The sequence below is a fragment of the Sphaeramia orbicularis genome, chromosome 9 (assembly GCF_902148855.1).
Source record: "Sphaeramia orbicularis chromosome 9, fSphaOr1.1, whole genome shotgun sequence".
In the NCBI taxonomy this organism is placed as follows: Eukaryota; Metazoa; Chordata; class Actinopteri; order Kurtiformes; family Apogonidae; genus Sphaeramia; species Sphaeramia orbicularis.
The window spans coordinates 53,488,922-53,508,348 of NC_043965.1; the positions used below are offsets into that span (position 1 = coordinate 53,488,922).

The following is a 19,427-nucleotide window of genomic DNA, read 5'->3' on the forward strand; positions in this document are numbered from 1 at the left end:
AATATCACACCAAATTTATACTGTGGACACATCTTGGCATGGAGCAGAAGAATATTAAAAATAGGTGACCTTGACCTTCTTTTTCAAGGTCAGATGGAGACATGACCCCTTTGTTGGGGGGATATGTTTGCTTGAAACAGCCTTGTGCAGTTACAATATCTGAGTACTTTCAAATATAAATATGTATGTAATAAGTTTTACACAAAGACAATCTAATCTAAATTAAAGGGAAATAACTTTCAACAGAATCTTATGCTATATTTGGCTGAGGGTGATTAAAAAGTACCCAGCACATTATGCTATTAATTTTTTTCCCCAGTAGATTTAATCACTACATTTGCATACAATGCATACCACTGTAGTTTCTTGTGACTTTTCAAGGTAAATGGTGCAAGACTGTGCAATAGACTGGTGTGTTATATATTATATTAGCTGAAAATGCTTAGATATTAAATCAGAAAGCAAAGCGATAATCACTGATAGTGATCACATCTGCCAGAGATAATTAATTATTATAAGCAGCCGATTATTATAACCATCTCATCTAAATACTTAGTGACAATGCTGTTTATTTACCTTATGTTCATTTACCTTACAAGACGTAATATTTTGGCGCAAAGTGAGACATACCTGATATCTCCGACTAACCTTCAAGTACCATAGGTTTTCCATTTTTGTAGTTATTGTTTGAAGAGTATGTCGTGAACACAACATTTGATTCAGTATTGCTCATGTAGTTTCCTAAACACAAACAGAAACTCTAAAACTGTCCTCTCTCAGACATACTGCTGACTCCTCTGTCATCTCCCTATAACATAGAGGTGGCATGGGATCATGCATTTTTGGTTTAATAGCAGGCACTTCCAATAACTCTAATATCATTTGCACTGTATTCGAATAATATTTAAGTCAACAAAAAATAAATTATTTTGAGCTTTTTCATTGTGTAAATTTGCTACTTTTTTGCTCATATATTTTGATGAGTTTAGTATTTCGTTAGTTGGACATAGCACTGTGATGTTTCACTTCATGTGATGCAATGCTATTTTCTGAATTTTTACAAAACCATTTGTTTTAGGTGATACACAGACCTGCTGAGACAATTCATATTTTAATTTTTTTATGTAAAATGACACTTGTCTAATAGTCAGCACCATCAGGCTGTCACTTATCTCAGAGGCAAACAGTCGATTACAGCAGAGTAAAGCATCTCACCGGTGTTTGTCATAGTTGGATTATGTATTGTAATTCCAGATTTTCTTAATAAAACTGATCAAATCTTTTTAGCCTAAAATTAAAACGTTCCATCCTTCAGTTGGTGGAGCAGCTAACAGAGAAATGTGAGCAGCTGCAGACAGAACTGAGAGACTGCAGAGAGGAACACCGGCAGCTTCAGACCAAACACTCACACGTCCTGACTGAGATCGACCAACTCAGGTGTGTTTGCTCTGTTCAGTGCTCAGTGATGTTCTATGGCATATGAAATAAAAAGTGCTTGAACACTGATGACTACAAAACAGACACACACACACCAGAACTCAAGTGATCAAATTCCCTTCTAGTGCTACAGTATTTGTGTAGAAGTGTTCTAAAGCTAAATCTGGGAGCATCTGAACTTAAACCAAGGCCCCTTGATTTGCACTCAAATGCTGTATCACTGAGCTATACGTCAGTGACCAGGTAGTAGTAATGACATTGTATATCTGTTGTGCTTGCAGAGAAGACAAGACCTCTATTTCTAAACAGTGCAAGAAAAACAAAACTGACTTGAGCCAGCTGGAGGTGGAGCTACAGAACGAGAGAAGGAGGAGGAAGATGAAGAGCATCAGGCAGGAAGCGGTCATCATTTCCAAGCAGACTGTGAACCCTCCACAGCCTCCATGTCGGCCTGTGACTGTGAATACATTCAATTCATGTCTCTGTAATACAATACACTGACAGCAGAACTCTATTCTCAATAATATTAGGATACTTTTGGGGAATTTTTGAGTATTTTAAAGTAGAAATTCCGCATATTGCTCCTGTAAAAACACTCTAGTCGCTTTCATTTTATTTTGAGCATTTAATAATGGTTCTGGTCCATCTTTAAATTATTGTCATACTTGCAGACACAGTGGGAGACATGGTGGTTATGTCTGTCTAAACATAAGTTTAGTTTTTTCACTAGTATTAAACTTTGTAAATGTCTGCCTCCTTGAAATGCCATTCATTCATTCATTCATTCAGCTCAGAAGACCTGACCAAATGTCAATTGTTAGAATTCTTTCTGTATTAAATTGGCCAATAAGTTTTTCACTAACTTATCTTGGGAAAACCATCATGAGTAGAATATACAGTACATCATGTTTTTACTCACCCCTGGCTTTGATATGAATCAATGAGATATTTCTGATAGAACAGTGCTCCAGGTTTGTACCCTGATGTTGACTGTGGTTCCTGCAGGACGACTCTGGAGATCAGGAACTGGAGGTGAAATCTGTTGCCAGGTGGAGACAGCTGATGCAGAAGCTGCTGGTGGTCCTGGACAGACCCACCCTCAGTAACTCCATCTCTGAAAACAGTCAAACAAATGACCTGCAGCCTGCTGATCCTGAAGCAGCCAGGTACCACAGTCCTACCATCTCACTGAGGTTCATTTGTGTCTCAGCTTTATCAGTTCAGTTCTGCCACTTGGTGTTGTCATCCTCTGTAATTCACTTTATTTTTTTAGTGTTGTGTGGGGCACAGTAATATAGCCTAATGTGTAACCACGATGACATGTTTTGGTCAGTTAATACTGATAAAAACTGTTAAAATCATTATTTGTATCTAGTTTAAAATCTTGAGTTTTGTTCTCAAGTGTGAAACATCAAAATGTAACAAGATGCTTCAAGAAAGACAAGACCAAAAAGTGTAAGTTTCAACAAGATAAAAGAATATCTGCAGTCTGATGTTGTGATTTAGTGCTAATTTTTCTCAGCTCATAAAAAGATGGAAACACTGAAAAATCTTGTACTTCATTTGACAAAGTAAAATCACACCCAAAAGGTAAAAGAAATTGGATATCACAATGATGGTAGTTATAAAAGTATAATAAATAAAAGTAAATAAAAGTTATAAGTAGATATAAAATTATACTGTGATAAATATCATGAGTGTTTCATTGGTGGCACATCTACTTTGCAAAGTCAGACTGTAATAATCAGTAGCTTTAAAATTAAGAAAAATGCATTTACTAACTCCACAGAAGTACAACATAGTTGGTGAAGATGATTCCAGGTGTTGTCATGTCACCTTAATCCAGTTTCTTCTGCCTGTACAGAGAGGGAAACCTGAATGCGTCTGTGAATTTCCAGTTGGCCTGCAACAGACCAGCTGATCTGGGATGAGTCAACCTCAGCAGCAGCACAGCTCTGCCTCCACACAGGTGGGTTACTGGAGGACCGGGACATTCACAGACTGATGTAGATATGTTTAAACTCCTCATAACCTCTTTCTTTTTCCAATTGCTTTGAATATGTTTATGAGTCAGATAGTTGTCCAGTCAGACGACGGCCAGGTCATGAACCAAACAGCTGTGGCAGCCGACAGACCCGGAACCCCTACCAACTCAATCACTGAATCCCAATGAAGGAAAACATTCAAGTCCTGTTAGAGGAACCTTTATGACTCCACACTTCAGTACTGCACAGCCTTTTCACATTTTCACCAATGATTTTCTAAACATGCATAGACATTGGGACACATTTGGTCTCTCAGGTCAACTGTTTGTTACTTGTATGAATGGTTTCAATTCTTAGAGGAGTGCTAACCATTTTTTCATCTTTTTCTAATTCCTCTAACACAAAATGTCTGTGTCCTCCTCATAAAAATAAAGCTAAAATGGCAATTTTCTGCTTTTAGGGGTTCATTCTTTGGGTGGGTTTAGGGGTGATGTTAGAACTGGAGCCTGAACAGCGTTGTGTTGGATTCTTTCCTCCTCCTCTTCAGCCACTTCTTGTTTGGTGTTGGGGTTAGGGTCCCAAGGTTTATGCCCTTAAAAGGTACTGTCAACATTCCTTACAAATTCTGACTTTAACTTGTGATAAGTGAAAATGTAAACAGAGCTTCCCAACACCCTCGTCTGGTCACATACTTTGCCGCTCCTGCTGACTGATATCCTGCCCAACTGGGGATTCATTTTGAGGATTCATGTTCAAAAATGTGTTAAAAAAAAAAAAAAAAAAAGCAAAAATCTGGAGAAAGGCACATGTAAAGAATGTGTGAAATTTGAAAAGAACTGGGTGAATAGTATCAGTGAATAGAAATCAGTTGGACAAACATCTCAGATGGACAGACTCCCTGGTATATCTATCTACACCTGGCCAGGGGTATGAAAAGGCTGGTGGAATGCGTCTAGTTCCTAGTAGATATTAAAGTCAAGTCAAAAGACAAAATATTACGATGAACCTGAGACCTTTTCATTATATTATGGACAGGGAAGCCTGGAAAAGTGGCTTCAATTTCAAGACAAGACATTGAGCAGTAGAATCCCATGAAGGCTGACCTGCACAGGGAAAATACACCAAGCAAGTCCAGAAAGCATACCAGCTTTCACACATGGGCCTTTTTGTACATGACCTAAACTGCACGTCCTATAGTATGTTACCTTTATTCCAATTCGTACTCAGCGGTAGTGAAGTGCAGTAGCTAATGAGGTGGTTACAACTTCAGTGAAAGCACTTTCCCAGCCCTTCTGTAGACCAGGTCAAGTACATGGAGTACATTTGAAAGATGCTCTTCTCTATTACTTCTGTTGGTCTCTGTGAGAGACAAAAGTCCAAGTACAGACACTTTGCTGATGACCACGGAGAACATATGGGTCTTATTTGAGACCAATGGAGAGCTACCCATGTAAACTAAAATGTAATTCACAATGAAGACAAGACTCTGACTCGTACACTTTAATGGATGTTTATTGTTATATGGCATTGCCTCAGGCACTTCAATTTTCATTTGCAGATGAAAGTCAGTACCTCGATGAAGACTAAACAGCTTATATTACACATCAGAGACAGAGAAAAAGAAAAACGGTCAAGAGACACAAAGGAGAGGAAGAACTAGACTCTACTGACCACCATACATATGTACAGTGAAATACATAGATCTGCATTAAAAACTATACTTTGATAAATATATAACTTCATGGATCGTTATGTAGAAATAGGAAATAGTCGAAATACTGTGATTTTTCTTTTAAATAGATACAAATGATTTGTATAAAAGTACAATTTCTCCAGTCTAGGTCACGTCTGTGCACTGATGCATTCATCCACAGAGATGTCATATATGTATATACAGGAAGTAGTTCTTCTCAATGGGTGGTCTACGATGCATTAACAAATAAGAAATCATGATTGGTGCTCCTGAATGATCAACATCGAGCTTTAGAAATTAAAAAAAAAAATCGTCAAATTAAAAAAAAAGTCAAAGTATAAGAAAAAAGAAATGGCATTGAGTCGTGTTAACTTGCATGTTGGTCTGGTGGTTTTTGGAGGATTCTGACTGGATGAGAGGCACCAGCAGGTTACATTCATATTCGAAGGGCACTTTGGGCTTGACCCGAGCTGAGCGCACGCAAAAGCGGATTCTGAAATCTCATTGGTTGGTGGTGGGGAAGCGGTTCCCACGTCAAACTGTGGGTTAAGGCATGGTTCAGCATGGACCAATAGCAGCACAGGGTTTATGGGCAGCTGAGGGCTCGCTCTTCTAGTCAAACATGCCCCTCCGGGTGGGACTAGGTGACGTCTTTCTGCTGAGTCGAGGGGTCCCCTGGAAACCAGACACAGACACATGGACATATTTGTCGTCTATTTGAGGCCGTGAGTGTAAATGACTGGTTTGGACAGTGTGGTGTACATACAGGTGACTGGGCTTTGGAGAAGTTCACATGTGCATAAAGCAGCACCGCTATGTCCTTGTGTCCTGCTTCCAGAGCAATGGACAGGGCATTACTCTCATCCTGAATAGAGGCAGAGAAGTAGAAGACATGTCATTTCCCCAACATTTTGTACATCTCCATGTTTACAACTGGAGCTGTCAAAGTTGGCTCCTAAATTAACATGCATGAGAACATGTCAACTCCCCAGACTTAAACAGTAACCACTGCACTACCATTCCAACCCAGCATATTTTAGATATCCCCATTTTGGTCACACCTATGAAATCTTTTGTCTATAGCACATTTAAAGCAGCTAATGACTTTCATCACAAATGTTTCTTCAAACGTGTCCAACTCCAGTCATATCCTAATTATCTCTAATCCATTAGTCTTCCCGTGCTTATGCACCTAAATCACTTCCCTCATGGTGAACAACTTTGAAGATGACTCCATCATAAGCAGTCTGTTGTTTACATACCAAACTGACACGTCACTCTGGCCTTTTTGTTGCGAACTGCATTGTAGGAATGGGAATTCCATGCAGCCGCAGCAGCAACAACCAACAAATAATGAAGCAGTGTCTGCTACTGGGTCAGAACCTGATGTCTAAGTATTGTTTTTCACCATCACACACCCGTATTATAAGATGACCATGGACTTAGTGAGTCCTTCCATTTCTTCTGACCTGATAGCAGACACGGGTTCATTGCTTGTCTCCTTGTTTGTTGCTGCTGCAGCTGCATGGAATTCCCAAACCCACAATGCACTTCAGAACAAAATTTCCAAACAGAATCAAAATCATGTTTATTGCCATGTAAGTAAACAGGGTTCAAATTACTAGGAATTTGCTTCAGTGGTTTGGTGCATACATAGAACATGGAGTGAGTAAGAAGCATGCAGTAAAAAATAAAATAAATAAAAAAGTAAGAGAATAAAAAAGTAAGATAAAGTTCAAAATACATAATATAAAGTGTGGACAAAACCAATGGGTTTGAATGAGACTAATGGTACTGGTTCTGTACAGATAGTGCAAGTAATTAACAGTGCAATCAGCTGGTGGATAAAGTGACAATGCAGTGGATTTGGTGATAGTGTTATTTAGAGTTCAAGAGTTTAACAGCAGAAGGGAAGAAGCTGTTCCTGTGGCATGAGGTTCTGGTCCTAATGGATCGTAGCCTCCGGCCTGAGGGAAGTGGATCAAAAAATCTATGACCAGGGTGAGAGGGGTCAGCTGTGATCCGACCTCCATGCCCCAGAGTCCTGGAGGTGTACAGGTCTTGGAGGGATGGGAGGCTGCAGTAGATCACCTGCTCAGCACAGCTTACAATGTGCTGCAGTCTGTGTTTGTCCCTGGCAGTGGCCACAGCAGACCACATGGTGATGGAGGATGTGAGGATGGACTCAATGATGGCCATGGAGAACTGGACCATCATCTTCACTGGGAGCTTGAATTTCCTCAGCTGCCGCAGGAAGAACATCCTCTGCTGGGTCTTCTTGATGAGGGAGCTGATGATTGGCTCCCATTTTAGGTCCTGGGTGATGGCTGTGCCCAGGAAGCAGGAGGAGTCCACGGTGATGGTGAGGGTGTCTGTCAGGGTGAGGGGGGGCAGTAAGGCTGATACTTTTTGAAAGTCAATGATTATCTCCACTTCTTTCTGGGCGTTCAGCTCCAGGTTGTTGATGCTGCACCAGGAAACAAGCTGGTCCACCTTCCCCCTGTACGCAGACTCATCCCTGTCCAATATTAGTCCAATGAGGGTGGTGTCGTCTGCAAACTTAATCAGTTTGGCAGACTGGTGGCCAGAGGTGTAGCAGTTGGTGTAGATGGAGAAGAGCAGAGGGGAGAGAACACAGCCTTGGGGGGTTCCAGTGCTGATGGTCTGGGTGTCAGACAGTCTTTCCCAGCCTCACATGCTGCCTCCTGTCTGTCAGGAAGTCAGTGATCAATCGGCAGATGCAGTCAGGCACGATCAGCAGGGACAGCTTGTCCTGGAGTAGAGCTGGGAGGATTATGTTCAAGGCAGAGCTTAAGTCCACAAACAGGATCCTTACGAAGGTTCCCAGGGAGTCCAGATGCTGCAACAAGTGAAGGGCCAAGTGGACTGCATCGTCCACACACCTGTTGGCTCTGTCGGCAAACTGCAGGAGGTCCAGGAGGGGGACCATGATGGTCTTGAGGTGGGGCAGAACCAGGCATTCAAATGACTTCATGACTACAGACGTCAGCGCCACAGGTCTGGAGTCATGAAGACCAGTGATCCTTGGCATCTTTGGGACTGAAACTACGGTGGAGAATTTGCCGTGGGCTAGCACATGGCATGACTCCAGCAAGGTGTTGAAGACATCCGTGAATGCTGGAGTCAGTCTCCTGAACAGCCTGTTTACATCCTCTTCCATGACTGAGAGGGCTGTAACTGTGGGGGAGGGGTGGAGGTGTGAAGTGGGGTTTGGTGAAAATGGCTTCTGGGGTGCAGGATGAGGGGGAACAGGTGTCCATGTTGGGGTGGGTGGAGGCGTCATGGCTGCCTGATGGTCCATCAAAGCGACAATAGAACTCGTTCAGACTGTTGGCTAGTCTCAGATCATCATTGGCGTGGGGGGCTTCAGGCTTGGAGTTGGTCATGTTCCTGGGCCCTTTCCATACAGAGGCTGAGTCGTTAGCAGAGAACTGCTGTCTCAGAGTACAGTGATTTAGCTCTTTTCACCTCCTTGCTAAACCTGTACTTGGCCTCTTTGTCGTGGTCTCTGTCCCCACTTCTGAATGCAGCCTCAGCTGTCTGTCCAGCTCTGAACCAGCGTTTGTCAATGTTGTAACTCACCCTGGTGCGTGTCAGTATGATACTGTCCCCACAGAAGTGAATCTATGAGGTCACAGTGTCTGTATACTCATCCAGACTGTCCGTGGCAGCCCTGAACACCTCCTGAAGCCCAAGTGACATTTGGGTTTGTTATGTAAACAAACGGACTGCTTGTGATGGAGTCATCTTTGAAGTTGTTCTCCATGAGGGAAGTGATTCAGGTGCATAAGCACAGAAAGACTAATGGATTAGTGATAATTAGGATACACTGGGATTTTACACATTTGAAGAAAAATTAGTGATGAAAGTCACACGCTGCTTTAAATGCAATATGAACATTATTAGAATATGTTATAATGAACATATGGAGGTGTGTAATTATCACCATGATCATTCATAATACATTACAATAAAACATACTAATGTGTTAATAGTGTGTTATTAAATAGTCTTCTATTTTGTTTTAATAAAAGCAACAGCATCCATGTGCGTACAGTGACGTGTAACCTGCCTGTAGTCTATGACATCACATGAAACAATGATTTCATTTCAGTAAAGCTCCAAGTGAACACTTACATTCATTTATTTACTGATTACTTGACTGTTTGTTCATTTTCATTGTATGTTTTTTTTTTTAATCAATTCAACAATTTCTGTAAAGCTCTGTGAGGCAACTTTGTTGTGATATTGGGCTATATGAATGAAACTGAATTGACTTTATAAACACATTTTAACATATTGCATTAGTTATTATACAGTATTAACTGATTATTATGTATTACGTTTCTTTTGCGTTATTTTTTGTTATATTTAAAATTCTGTTAAACTGAGTGACAAGCATATCTGACATACTGAAATGACACCTGACATGACAAGTGCTTAGAAATATGATAATACAGTACAGCAAGTGCCTTATAGTTCATAAAACATGTTTGTATTGTGTGTTTTAATGCACTTTAGACATGGCATCATGGAAAGGGTGACTAAGACTTTTCAAGGTCTGATAATTTTCACAACCATATGTACATGAACAGATTTGGACTACTCTAGTATTGTATGGAATGTTAACAGTATAATCACACCTAAAAATGACTACAATAACAGATTCAAAATTATGCAACAATGCATTGTTTTTAGTCAAGTCCTAACATCTCCACAGGGTTTGTGGAGCATGTTGTCAACTTAAACCAGAGCCTGGAGAACCTAGAAGAAGAACCAGGAATTTTGGATGTAGTGTCTCCTGTGTGCAGGAATCTGGGCTGTGTGCTGTTAAAAACAGAAAAACTCTATTTTTTTTCGTATGTGATGAGTTAATAGTGTGTCGGACTCACGCTGTCGCTGAGCGTGGCGTCACAGCCGGGCTGAGCCAGCAACAGTTTGACGATCTCCACATGTCCATGTTCACTGGCACACATCAGGGCCGTGGAGCCCTCGTCATCCTGGATGTTGACCTCGGCCCCATGAGCCAGCAGAGCCCGAACCATGTCCATCCTGCCATGACTTACCGCCAGCATCAGCCCCGTCTGCCCTGCCTACGATGCCACACAGATCAACATGAGTCACACAGAGGAGTCCCACTCACAGCAACCACCAAATCAGGAGTGGAATAATAGAAAGCTTCCTTAGAGAGACAATCAGCTTCTCTGCTTCACCGTTTGTTTTTGGAAAAGTCTTTAAGTTTATGTTCCCACTGTTGGGCCTGTTATTTAGAATACTAGGGAAACCTATTCACTTCTCTGTGTGCTTTGTTGACTGTTTGCATTGTGTCATGCAGAGGAAATAGTTTAGGCTCCTTCAGAAACAATTCAACAATTTATGAAGAAAACAAGCAAAAAAGGAAGCAGAGCTTATGAATACCCCCACTCAGTCACAACACTTTATCCCTCCTACTCACTGACACCCTGCCCTGCCCTGGGATTCATTTGGAGTCTTAACTTTTAATCTTTTTGAAAACCTTTTTAAAAAATTGTAAAAAATGCAAAAATTGAGAGAAAGGCACTTGTAAAGAACATGTGTGTCAAATCTGAAAAGAATTGAGTGAATAGTGTCAGAGAACTGGGATGGACAAAAACCTCAGAAGGATGGATGGAAACCACTAATGACCAAAAAGCATGCAAAGGCTGGTCTCACATTTGACAAAAAACATCTTGATGATCTACAAGACTTTTTGGAAGGTGTCCATCACATTCCATCTGGAGTAAAACTAACCCAGCATTTCTGAAAGAGCCCATCATCCCAACAGTCCAACATGATGGTGGTCTGTAATGGTCTGGGGCTGCTTTGCTGCTTTATGATTTGCTGCATTTGATGGAACTGTGAAATCTGTTCTCTACCAGAAAATCCTGAAGGAGAATGTCTGGCCATCAGTTCATGACCACCTGGGTTCTGCAGCAGGACAATGATCCAAAACACACCAGCAACTCCATGTCTGGACGGCTTAAAAAAAAAAAAAACCAAAACAAAGGTTTTGGAGTGGCCTAGTCAAAGTCTAGACCCTCAGTCAGATTGAAATAAGATGCTGTGGCCTGAACTTAAACAGGCCTCAAAAACCCTCCACATCACTGTTTAAGACTCAGTGCCAGTTATCGTAAACACTACTGCCCTTAGCAGCAACAACTGTCATTAGGGTTAGGGGGCAATGACTTTTTCACATAAGGCTAGGAGTGTTTAGTTATGTTTTTCCCATGATAAATGAAACCATCATTTAAAAATGGCAGTTTTTGTTTACTCAATATTGTAATTTGTTTGTTCTGACAAACATGCAACAATCTAAGAAATCAGGAAGGGGGTAAATACTTTTTCACAACACTGTACATCATGAACTGAAATGAAAAAGAATAGCAGAAAGTTTTCAGCCTTTTTGTCAACTTACCATATTCCACGGTATTCAAGGTGCTCCTCAGAAAATCTGAAACACTCAAACTAAAGAAAAGCTATACTTAAACTCACCAGTCCCTCAAAAGCTAAATACAATACAAACTAATTCCGATAATTTGTAAACTAGCCCAGATTAACATGGTTCTATGTGTGTTTGCTGGTGCCCTGATGCTGCCTTTTGACCTCTGACCTCAGTCACTGACCTGACTGGCTCGGGCGTTGACGTCACCTTTGCTGAACAGCTCCTCCACAATATGCATATCTTTGGCCGTCTCCACAGCAGCCAGAGCAGCGAGCATGATGGGAGTGTAGCCTGCCTTGTTCTGCTGGTTCACATTACACACATCTGAAACACACACAGGATGTCATGGTTGAGGGTGTGTATTTTCTGTGTGTGGGGTGTGTGTGTGGTCTTGGAGGGATTCGAACCCTCATCAGTCTGAATGACCCGGTTGTGTCACTTCCTGTCACTCAAAAACACTACAATGAACCCACTTGGACTTGTTGTGGTGTTCAGTTAGTCACATTAGGGGTCTGGGTGTTCCAGGACCTAAAGAAGCCTTTTCAGCCCTGAAGAGACCAGAGAGAGGGGGGGTGGGGGTGGGGTGTATGAGGAACTAGTAGGAACAGGGGGAGGATCTGCTGTCACACTGAACAAGACCACAAAAGCGAGAGGACACAAAAGGGTTTTAGAGCAGAGTGGTCCGGACCTCATCACACTCTGTTGAACCGTTAGAGACCCCTGCATGGACACAGCGAGGACAGCATGTGGACAGACAACACAGTGAACCACACACTGCACTGAGGCCAGTTCTGGGGGTTTTCTTGAGGGTCTCCTTGGTTCTTAGGAAACCAAACCTTTTGTTCCAATGTATACATACTGGCCTGTATTTTGGATTTCATATAAACCTAATATGTTGTGGGCTGCATCTCATCCTTACAGAGGGCTGCTGTGTATCTCACATCAGCACGCCATTCTTCTGTCTTTTTGTTTTTTGCAACAAGTCTTGCCTGTGATTGGTCCAAACGATCCCAACGTGTTCTCAAATTGTACATGAACTCACCCAGGGTTCAGTTTGATCTGGACCAGGACCACTTCTTTTAGATCTGTGGGGTAGATTTATAGCTGGTTCAGATCAAACTGGAAAATCCCAGAGTCTGGACTAAATGAGGTAGATGTGAAATGCCCTTTAAAAACAAGTCATCCTGTGGTGAAATAGACCTCTTAAATCAAAATGGGGCCTCTGTCTCTGACTGGGCTTTGCTCTGCTCGCAAAGGGTCTTCTACTTGACCTTTGACTGAATCACCAGGAGAAGTCAACATTCAAGACTACAGAGATTTATTGTTGACAAAAAACCCAAGAGCAATTCATAGTGACATGAAGCCCACCAGAACTACTCAGAGCCGCATGGCTCGGACCTATCCCTTATCCACATATAGAAAAGGCTCATTTCATTAACACTTTCAGTGCCACGGGCCGATCAGATCGGCTTTGGAGAACACGCCACATTTGTGTACAAACAAACCATCCACCCCCATTTCTTTCTCACATTTCGATGACGTTCTTTCTGTGTCCCCCTTTTGAGACCAAGCAGACGGGAATTTGAGGTCACGCGACCGAATAATATTTTTATATCTTTTTAATGTTTCTTATTCTCCGGTGTTTCATCAGAGGGAGCCCTCCATGCCGGGGGGCGGCTGTGGACTCTGGGGGCTGTGGCGCCTTCTCTCACTGGGGTCCGCTCCTTTCTGGTGGGTGGGGGTCCCAGTTGGCCCTCTCCCATTAGTTGGGATGCGGGGCTGTGTTGCTGGTGCATGGTCGCCGGGGTCGGCGGCTGCCTCCTGGTGCGGATGGCTCCCTGAGACAGCGCCTCCTAAACTGATGTTTTACTTTTACTTGTACATTTTTGTTCTGGTCTACCCGTGCTCAGTCAGTCTTCTTAAGTATGTGTGAGCTTGTGGGTTTACATGTATATGTGGGTTTGCATGTATATGTGTGTGTGTGCGGGTGAGTGGGTGGGTGTGGGGGGCGGTACTGATTTTTAAACTGATATGTAAAGCACTTTGTGCTACAGTTTTTAATGTATGAAAAGTGCTATATAAATAAAGATTATTATTATTATTATTATTATTATTATTATTATTATTATTATTATTATTATTATAAATTATGCAAATTACGATCAATAATGAATCGGCTGCGTCCGGTGCGTTTTGGATCTAATCAGCAATCGGTCAGATGTTATCGAGCGGTTTCCTGCAGGATTCTTCAAATATTATAAAAACGACGCGAAATACTGAAAAACGGCCAAATTCTGTGGCACTTTTAAGGCTTATTAGCCCCTTAACTGTCTGGCACTTAAAGAGTTAACCATCATGACTGTTTTGGCACAGACTTCTGCTGAAGCAGGTGGGGCTCCCCCGAATATGATGTTCACCGACAGCCTCCTTCCATTGCAGCATTTCCTTTGTGAGACTCCGTTTCTTCTCCCCTCCTTCCCTGATAGGAGGGAGGGGGTGACTTCGCTTCATTGGTTTTCTATTACTCAGAGCAGCTCATGAGCAGGTCAAACTATAGCCTAAAGGCCTAATTACCTCAAACTGTCTTATTATATTGTAAACATACATATATGGTAAATATCACATACAGTGAACATTTTAAACCATTCTCAACTCTTTTTGTGTGATAATATTGTTCTTTCGGCTACATGCTTCAGGGCATTCTCCATACATTACCTCATTGCTTTTTTTGTTTGTACAGCAGTATGAATCAACCTGTTGCACATCAGCATTCTGAGATTTGACACCACAGTCCCACACTAATTACCCTAACATTTCATCACCACTTTATGATGCGTTATCAACTGTGATCTTGATATTCTCTTTCCCATTCTACTCTATTCAGGAGTACAACAGCACATACAATTACATCTATTTTGAAAATTATCTACAGAAAATACAGTTGATGAATGAAAGCAGGTCTACTTGAGAGCATTGCTATGGTAAATGGTTCCTACACTCTTGTTGAATGCTCTGAGGACCTGAAATATATATTAGTTCAATAATAATCAGTGCTCATTTCACTTGGATCATCATGAGTTACAGCAGAATGTTTTAACTCTGTCTTCTGTCTCATAAATGGGGTGAAATGGCATCAAACCTCATGTCCAGTTGCTTATGGAGTTAGCGTTTGAGATTTTGAAGGTGATTGTTGAGCAGTCAGGAGTATATGGTGAGAGTGGAGGTCACACTCATCACAGGCCTGTGCTCATGGGACCACACTGAACCACATGGAACAGATGGACAGGCATGGTTCATATATGCATGTGTTTTGAGACCAGTGCCTAATGTGTGTTTATATTTCTATTCTCCTTCAAACTTGTCATCTTCCACTTTCATTCAGATTTACAATAGTCCTCACCTGCATCCAGCAGCTTCTTCACCACCTGGAAGTTGGAGTGGGACACACTGTAATGCAGTGCAGTATTGCCGTTGCCGTCTGCCATATTGACAATATGACGCAGTACGGCCGGTGAGACGGCCCCAAAGGCTCCTAGGTAGTCCTCCACCACGGCCGCCATGGCAGCCTTCTGACTGGACACTCGGAACCACTCATGTTGGACCGTGTTCAGACAGGCTCTCTGTGGAGACAGAAGCAACATGGTCAAGCTCAACGTGGTGTGCAGGAATCCTGAGTATACGCAACAGTGGCGATTTCTCATAGACTGCAAGGGAAGCTCGGCTTCCCCTAAAATTACAAAAATTAAATGGTTAAATATGTACGGTTGTGTTGATATTTCATTGACTACAAATGTGTTAGAACACATTCATCTCAAGGACGAGTTTGTTCAGAATCAGCTTTATCACAAATCAGTGGACTCGATGTTAACTTCTCATACATTCCCGTTGCGCTGTTTTCTCATACGATCTACGTTCAATGCATTTGCCCGTAGACGCTCGGCGTCCATGGACTTCAAAGGGACTGTGTGTTTTATTTACAGGGCAAGACATGAACAAGTAATTTCGTGGCTCCATTCACCCCCAGAGATGCCAGGCATCCGGGGACGGTAACTGGATAAATGCCACGATGTTGTCCCGCCCCTGGATGCCTGGCGTCTCTGGGGGTGAATGGAGCCACGAAATTACTTGTTCATTTCTTGCCCTGTAAATAAAACACACTCATTGTACTTCCTTGTTTCAATTTAACATAATTTCAGCATTTTCTTGTTTACTTGGTACGATAAGGTCACTGACCATTTTCTTAAAAAGGAACAGAGGGCTGAATTTATGTTTAAATAACTTGACCATTTTTTTTGTTTTTTTTGTTTTATGTAAGCTGACAATGAGCTTCCCCCTCTGAAAGACGAGCAGCCGCCACTGATACGCAACATACAGATAAAGATTATTTATCCCTTATCAGCTCAAGTGAAGAGAAGAAAGAAAAATGAAAATAAAATTCAACAAATAATAATCGGTCTACGGTATTGTAGAGTGTCATGACAGTAGATGATTTTCTTGAACTTTCAGTCAGTGGTCATCCACTGCAGCTGCTTCTTTGGTTTGTTAGACTGTGATGAAGAGGATGATCTGGGTTTCTCAAATGTCCTTTTAGCTAACTCAGTGTGCATCTCTCCACCTCAGTCCCCAGTGAGTCCAACTTGTCTCTAAACACTGTTTTTTTTTTGTTTTTTTTTAAAACAAATTTTCATAGCGGTTGCTCCAGATAAAATCAAAGCGAAGCGTCCTCACCAGGTCTTTGCTGCTCACAGCCTTTGAGTCACTGAGGTGACATTTGAGAACGTTGCATGCAGCCAGCATCTTCTCACTCAGCTCGTGCCTTTAGAGGGACATCACAACAACACAAACACAACAACAGAACACAGACTTCTCATATAAGTGCTTCATCATGTGAGAGTGAAAAGTGAGAAAGGAGTGAAGATGTGTGACACAGGAGATGTTCACTGACATGTCCAGAGGAACGGCCCAAAGGACAAAAAAAAACAAACACTGATATAAGTGGTCTTTCTACCTCCCAGAACCACCTGCTTGATCATGTAGTTTGTGTTATTGTGAGACTTTTTAGTTTTATCACAGCATCATTGCCCATCACAATAAGCGAGGTTTCACAGACTCAGTTTGAAGATCAGGAGGGTCTCAAACATCTGATTAATAGTGATTGATTGTCTTCCATATATATCAGTGTGATAACATAAATAGTCACTTGTAGATTTTTAGAAACAGTAACACTTTCTATGATGCATTTCACCACATACTATCCTATGTAATTTAGTATGAAGCTCAATAAAACATGCTGTAGTGCAGCAACTCTCTTAGAAGTGAAACATTTAAAAAATTCCATTCATTAAATGATTCGGTAAAGTTTTAAAATGGCAAATAACTGATAAATCCTAGTTGCATTAATAAAGTCACTTTCCTTTTAGAAAGTATGTTCAAACTATTTCAAACAATTCAGACACAGTGTTTTTGTAACAATAACTGTGCACTAGGTTTGTTTCCATTTACACTTTGATGTCGAAATCAACTCCATCTGGAAAACTAGATTTGGAGCCAAGATAAAGTTGTAGTAGTAGTTTGCTTTTGTCTGTACCCCTGCCATGTCCAGCCCACCAGTATGCACCAAGTGTCTGTCCATACTCAGACCTATTAGGGACACAGGTTTATTTATAATAGACCCACTACTAATACAACAAGCGAAAAAGAAGGCAGAGCTTACTAATAGCCCCATCCCGCCACACAACGCTTTGCCCCTCCTGCTCACTGATACCCTGCCTACCCAGGAATTCATTTTGAATTTCAAATTAAAGATAATTATTAACTACATTAAACTAAATTACTGTCCTTTTTGGGTAGTTCAGTCAAACCAAGACGAACAATGTTCTGCTCAAGTCTTAACTTTCAATCTGACGGCACTTTTTCTGCCTGAATAATCTTCAAGAAATCTTCAAGAGAGTTGAAATATTCAAAAATTTGTAAAAAAAAAAAAAAAAAAAAAAAAAAAACAAATTCAAAAAATTTTATTTCAGCCATAAAACTGTCCACTACTCCTAGTGGTACAGAAGATGTGTGTCGAATTTGAAAAGAATCTGGTAAATAATCTTTGAAAAATCAGTTGGACAAAAACTTCAGACAGATGATGGGACGGACAGAATTCCTGGTGTTACTATATAGTAGACACATAGTAAACACGTCCAACCAACAGGCAAAGTCTCAAAAATATTTAATACTATAGCAGGGAAAACCTTCTACTTGGCCCAGGTAAATTATTACACTGACTTATTTTAAATGAGTTCAGATTTATTGACTGCCTCAGCACTACAAATGTCCACCTGTCTTTACTTGCTGGCCCTCACCTCTCTCTTGTCTCCTGTTTCTCTGAACTTGTGTCTCCGTCCTTCGTGTCCATGTCCTCGGCTCCCTCAGGCTGGATCTCCTCCCTGGTACCCTTTCTATCCACGTTCTTGTATCCCTCCTTTGATTTTCCATACTCCTCCTCCTGCTCTTCTTCCTCTTCATCGGACCCGGATGAACTGCTGTCCTCTGAACTTGAGTCGTCGCTTGATGTAGTCTCATACCTAGGCCACAAGGGGGCGACCACAGGACAAGAAAATGAAGTCTCAGGTTCAGTGACAGAAAAATACCACAAACATCATGCCCAACACATTAAAAAAGGTCCGTTTTATATCATTTGCACTGAAATTATTTGCTAAAACACCTTGGTCACAATTTGTACAAAGATCACATTTCAGAGCAGTGACGGATATCAAATACTTAAAATATTCATAATGGAAACTTGAGTTCACACTGGAGATGCAGTTCTGTTTCTGCCTCACCCGCCATTGACTCCAACAAACTGCAGGTTTTTCTTGGTGCCGTTGGAGTCGGGCCGACCATCTTTCTTCTTCATGATGGATTTGAGGGTGTTCTGACTGCACGGCTGCCCTGAGGAGAAGAAAATACACAACACATTTCACACAGAGTGCCATTGTGTGATGAACCAGAAAAGAATAACCTAAAAACAAATGTTAGAATTCAACTAAATTTAGTGTAAGATTTCGTGTTTATGACAAGAACATCTTCTCAATCTTCATTTACAAATAAACTGTGCCTCACACTCATATCTGGTAAATAGTTAGTAATTTTAGGTGTTTGGTATATTCCAAAATTTTCAGGACTATCCCTGGTTTTAAAACATAAAACTGAAAATGAGGAAAGAAAAACCATGCAAATATGATTATAATGTATAGTAAATATTATAATCTTGGGATTCTTTTGAAAGGATTTTTAATTATGTTTGACCTAAAACAGTCACAGTGCTAGTCATTTTAAGTCTAAAACACAAATTAGACGTTGGAAAAGAATTATGTAATTCTGAAATGAAAAAAAAAACAAAACAAAAATAAAATAAAAATTACACTAAACAAAATGTATTGCTTTACCCCAATGCCTCGATTTCCACCGTTCCGAGTAATTTCTCACCTGGGGCTATAAAATGAACAATAATTGGTTCCTAATTTCAGTATAAATTGTCAGGTTGGAACAGGTGGAACTGAGTAGAATAACGCTATTTTCTTTGTAGATTGGACATTTCCCCGACACATTTAAACACAACACAGTGAACAAGTTAATGACAACATAAGTTAAGGCCTCCCATAACAATTTTAAAACCTTTTGAAGACTTTTTAAGGTATTAAATGCAGATTGTAAACTTAAGACCCTGCAGGAACCCTTTTGTGGTCATGGTTTATATGACTTTAGTTTGTTCAGCTGAGGTTTAAGGAGTTCCGCACAATGTATGTTAAAAGAAGTCTGACACTTAATATCCTTACAGGTT

The 19,427-nt window shown here is 41.0% G+C and overlaps 2 protein-coding genes across 2 annotated transcripts in view; one reads left to right on the forward strand and one right to left on the reverse strand.

Moving 5' to 3' along the window:
* The window catches only part of LOC115425635 (cilia- and flagella-associated protein 157-like), an 8,749-nt gene extending 4,896 nt beyond the window's left edge, over positions 1-3,853 (forward strand). The window contains exons 5-9 of the mRNA XM_030143298.1: positions 1,316-1,437; positions 1,719-1,896; positions 2,443-2,603; positions 3,302-3,406; positions 3,512-3,853. Coding sequence (XP_029999158.1) covers positions 1,316-1,437; positions 1,719-1,896; positions 2,443-2,603; positions 3,302-3,368 — 528 coding nt within the window. The 3' untranslated portion in view covers positions 3,369-3,406; positions 3,512-3,853. The remainder of the gene's footprint in view (positions 1-1,315; positions 1,438-1,718; positions 1,897-2,442; positions 2,604-3,301; positions 3,407-3,511) is intronic.
* A 1,063-nt stretch (positions 3,854-4,916) lies between these two features.
* kank1a (KN motif and ankyrin repeat domains 1a) overlaps positions 4,917-19,427 on the reverse strand; it is a 103,479-nt gene continuing 88,968 nt past the window's right edge. The window contains exons 5-12 of the mRNA XM_030143257.1: positions 18,427-18,535; positions 17,947-18,168; positions 16,325-16,412; positions 14,997-15,216; positions 11,778-11,920; positions 10,029-10,229; positions 5,882-5,980; positions 4,917-5,790 (exon numbers count right to left, since the gene is read on the reverse strand). Coding sequence (XP_029999117.1) covers positions 5,728-5,790; positions 5,882-5,980; positions 10,029-10,229; positions 11,778-11,920; positions 14,997-15,216; positions 16,325-16,412; positions 17,947-18,168; positions 18,427-18,535 — 1,145 coding nt within the window. The 3' untranslated portion in view covers positions 4,917-5,727. The remainder of the gene's footprint in view (positions 5,791-5,881; positions 5,981-10,028; positions 10,230-11,777; positions 11,921-14,996; positions 15,217-16,324; positions 16,413-17,946; positions 18,169-18,426; positions 18,536-19,427) is intronic.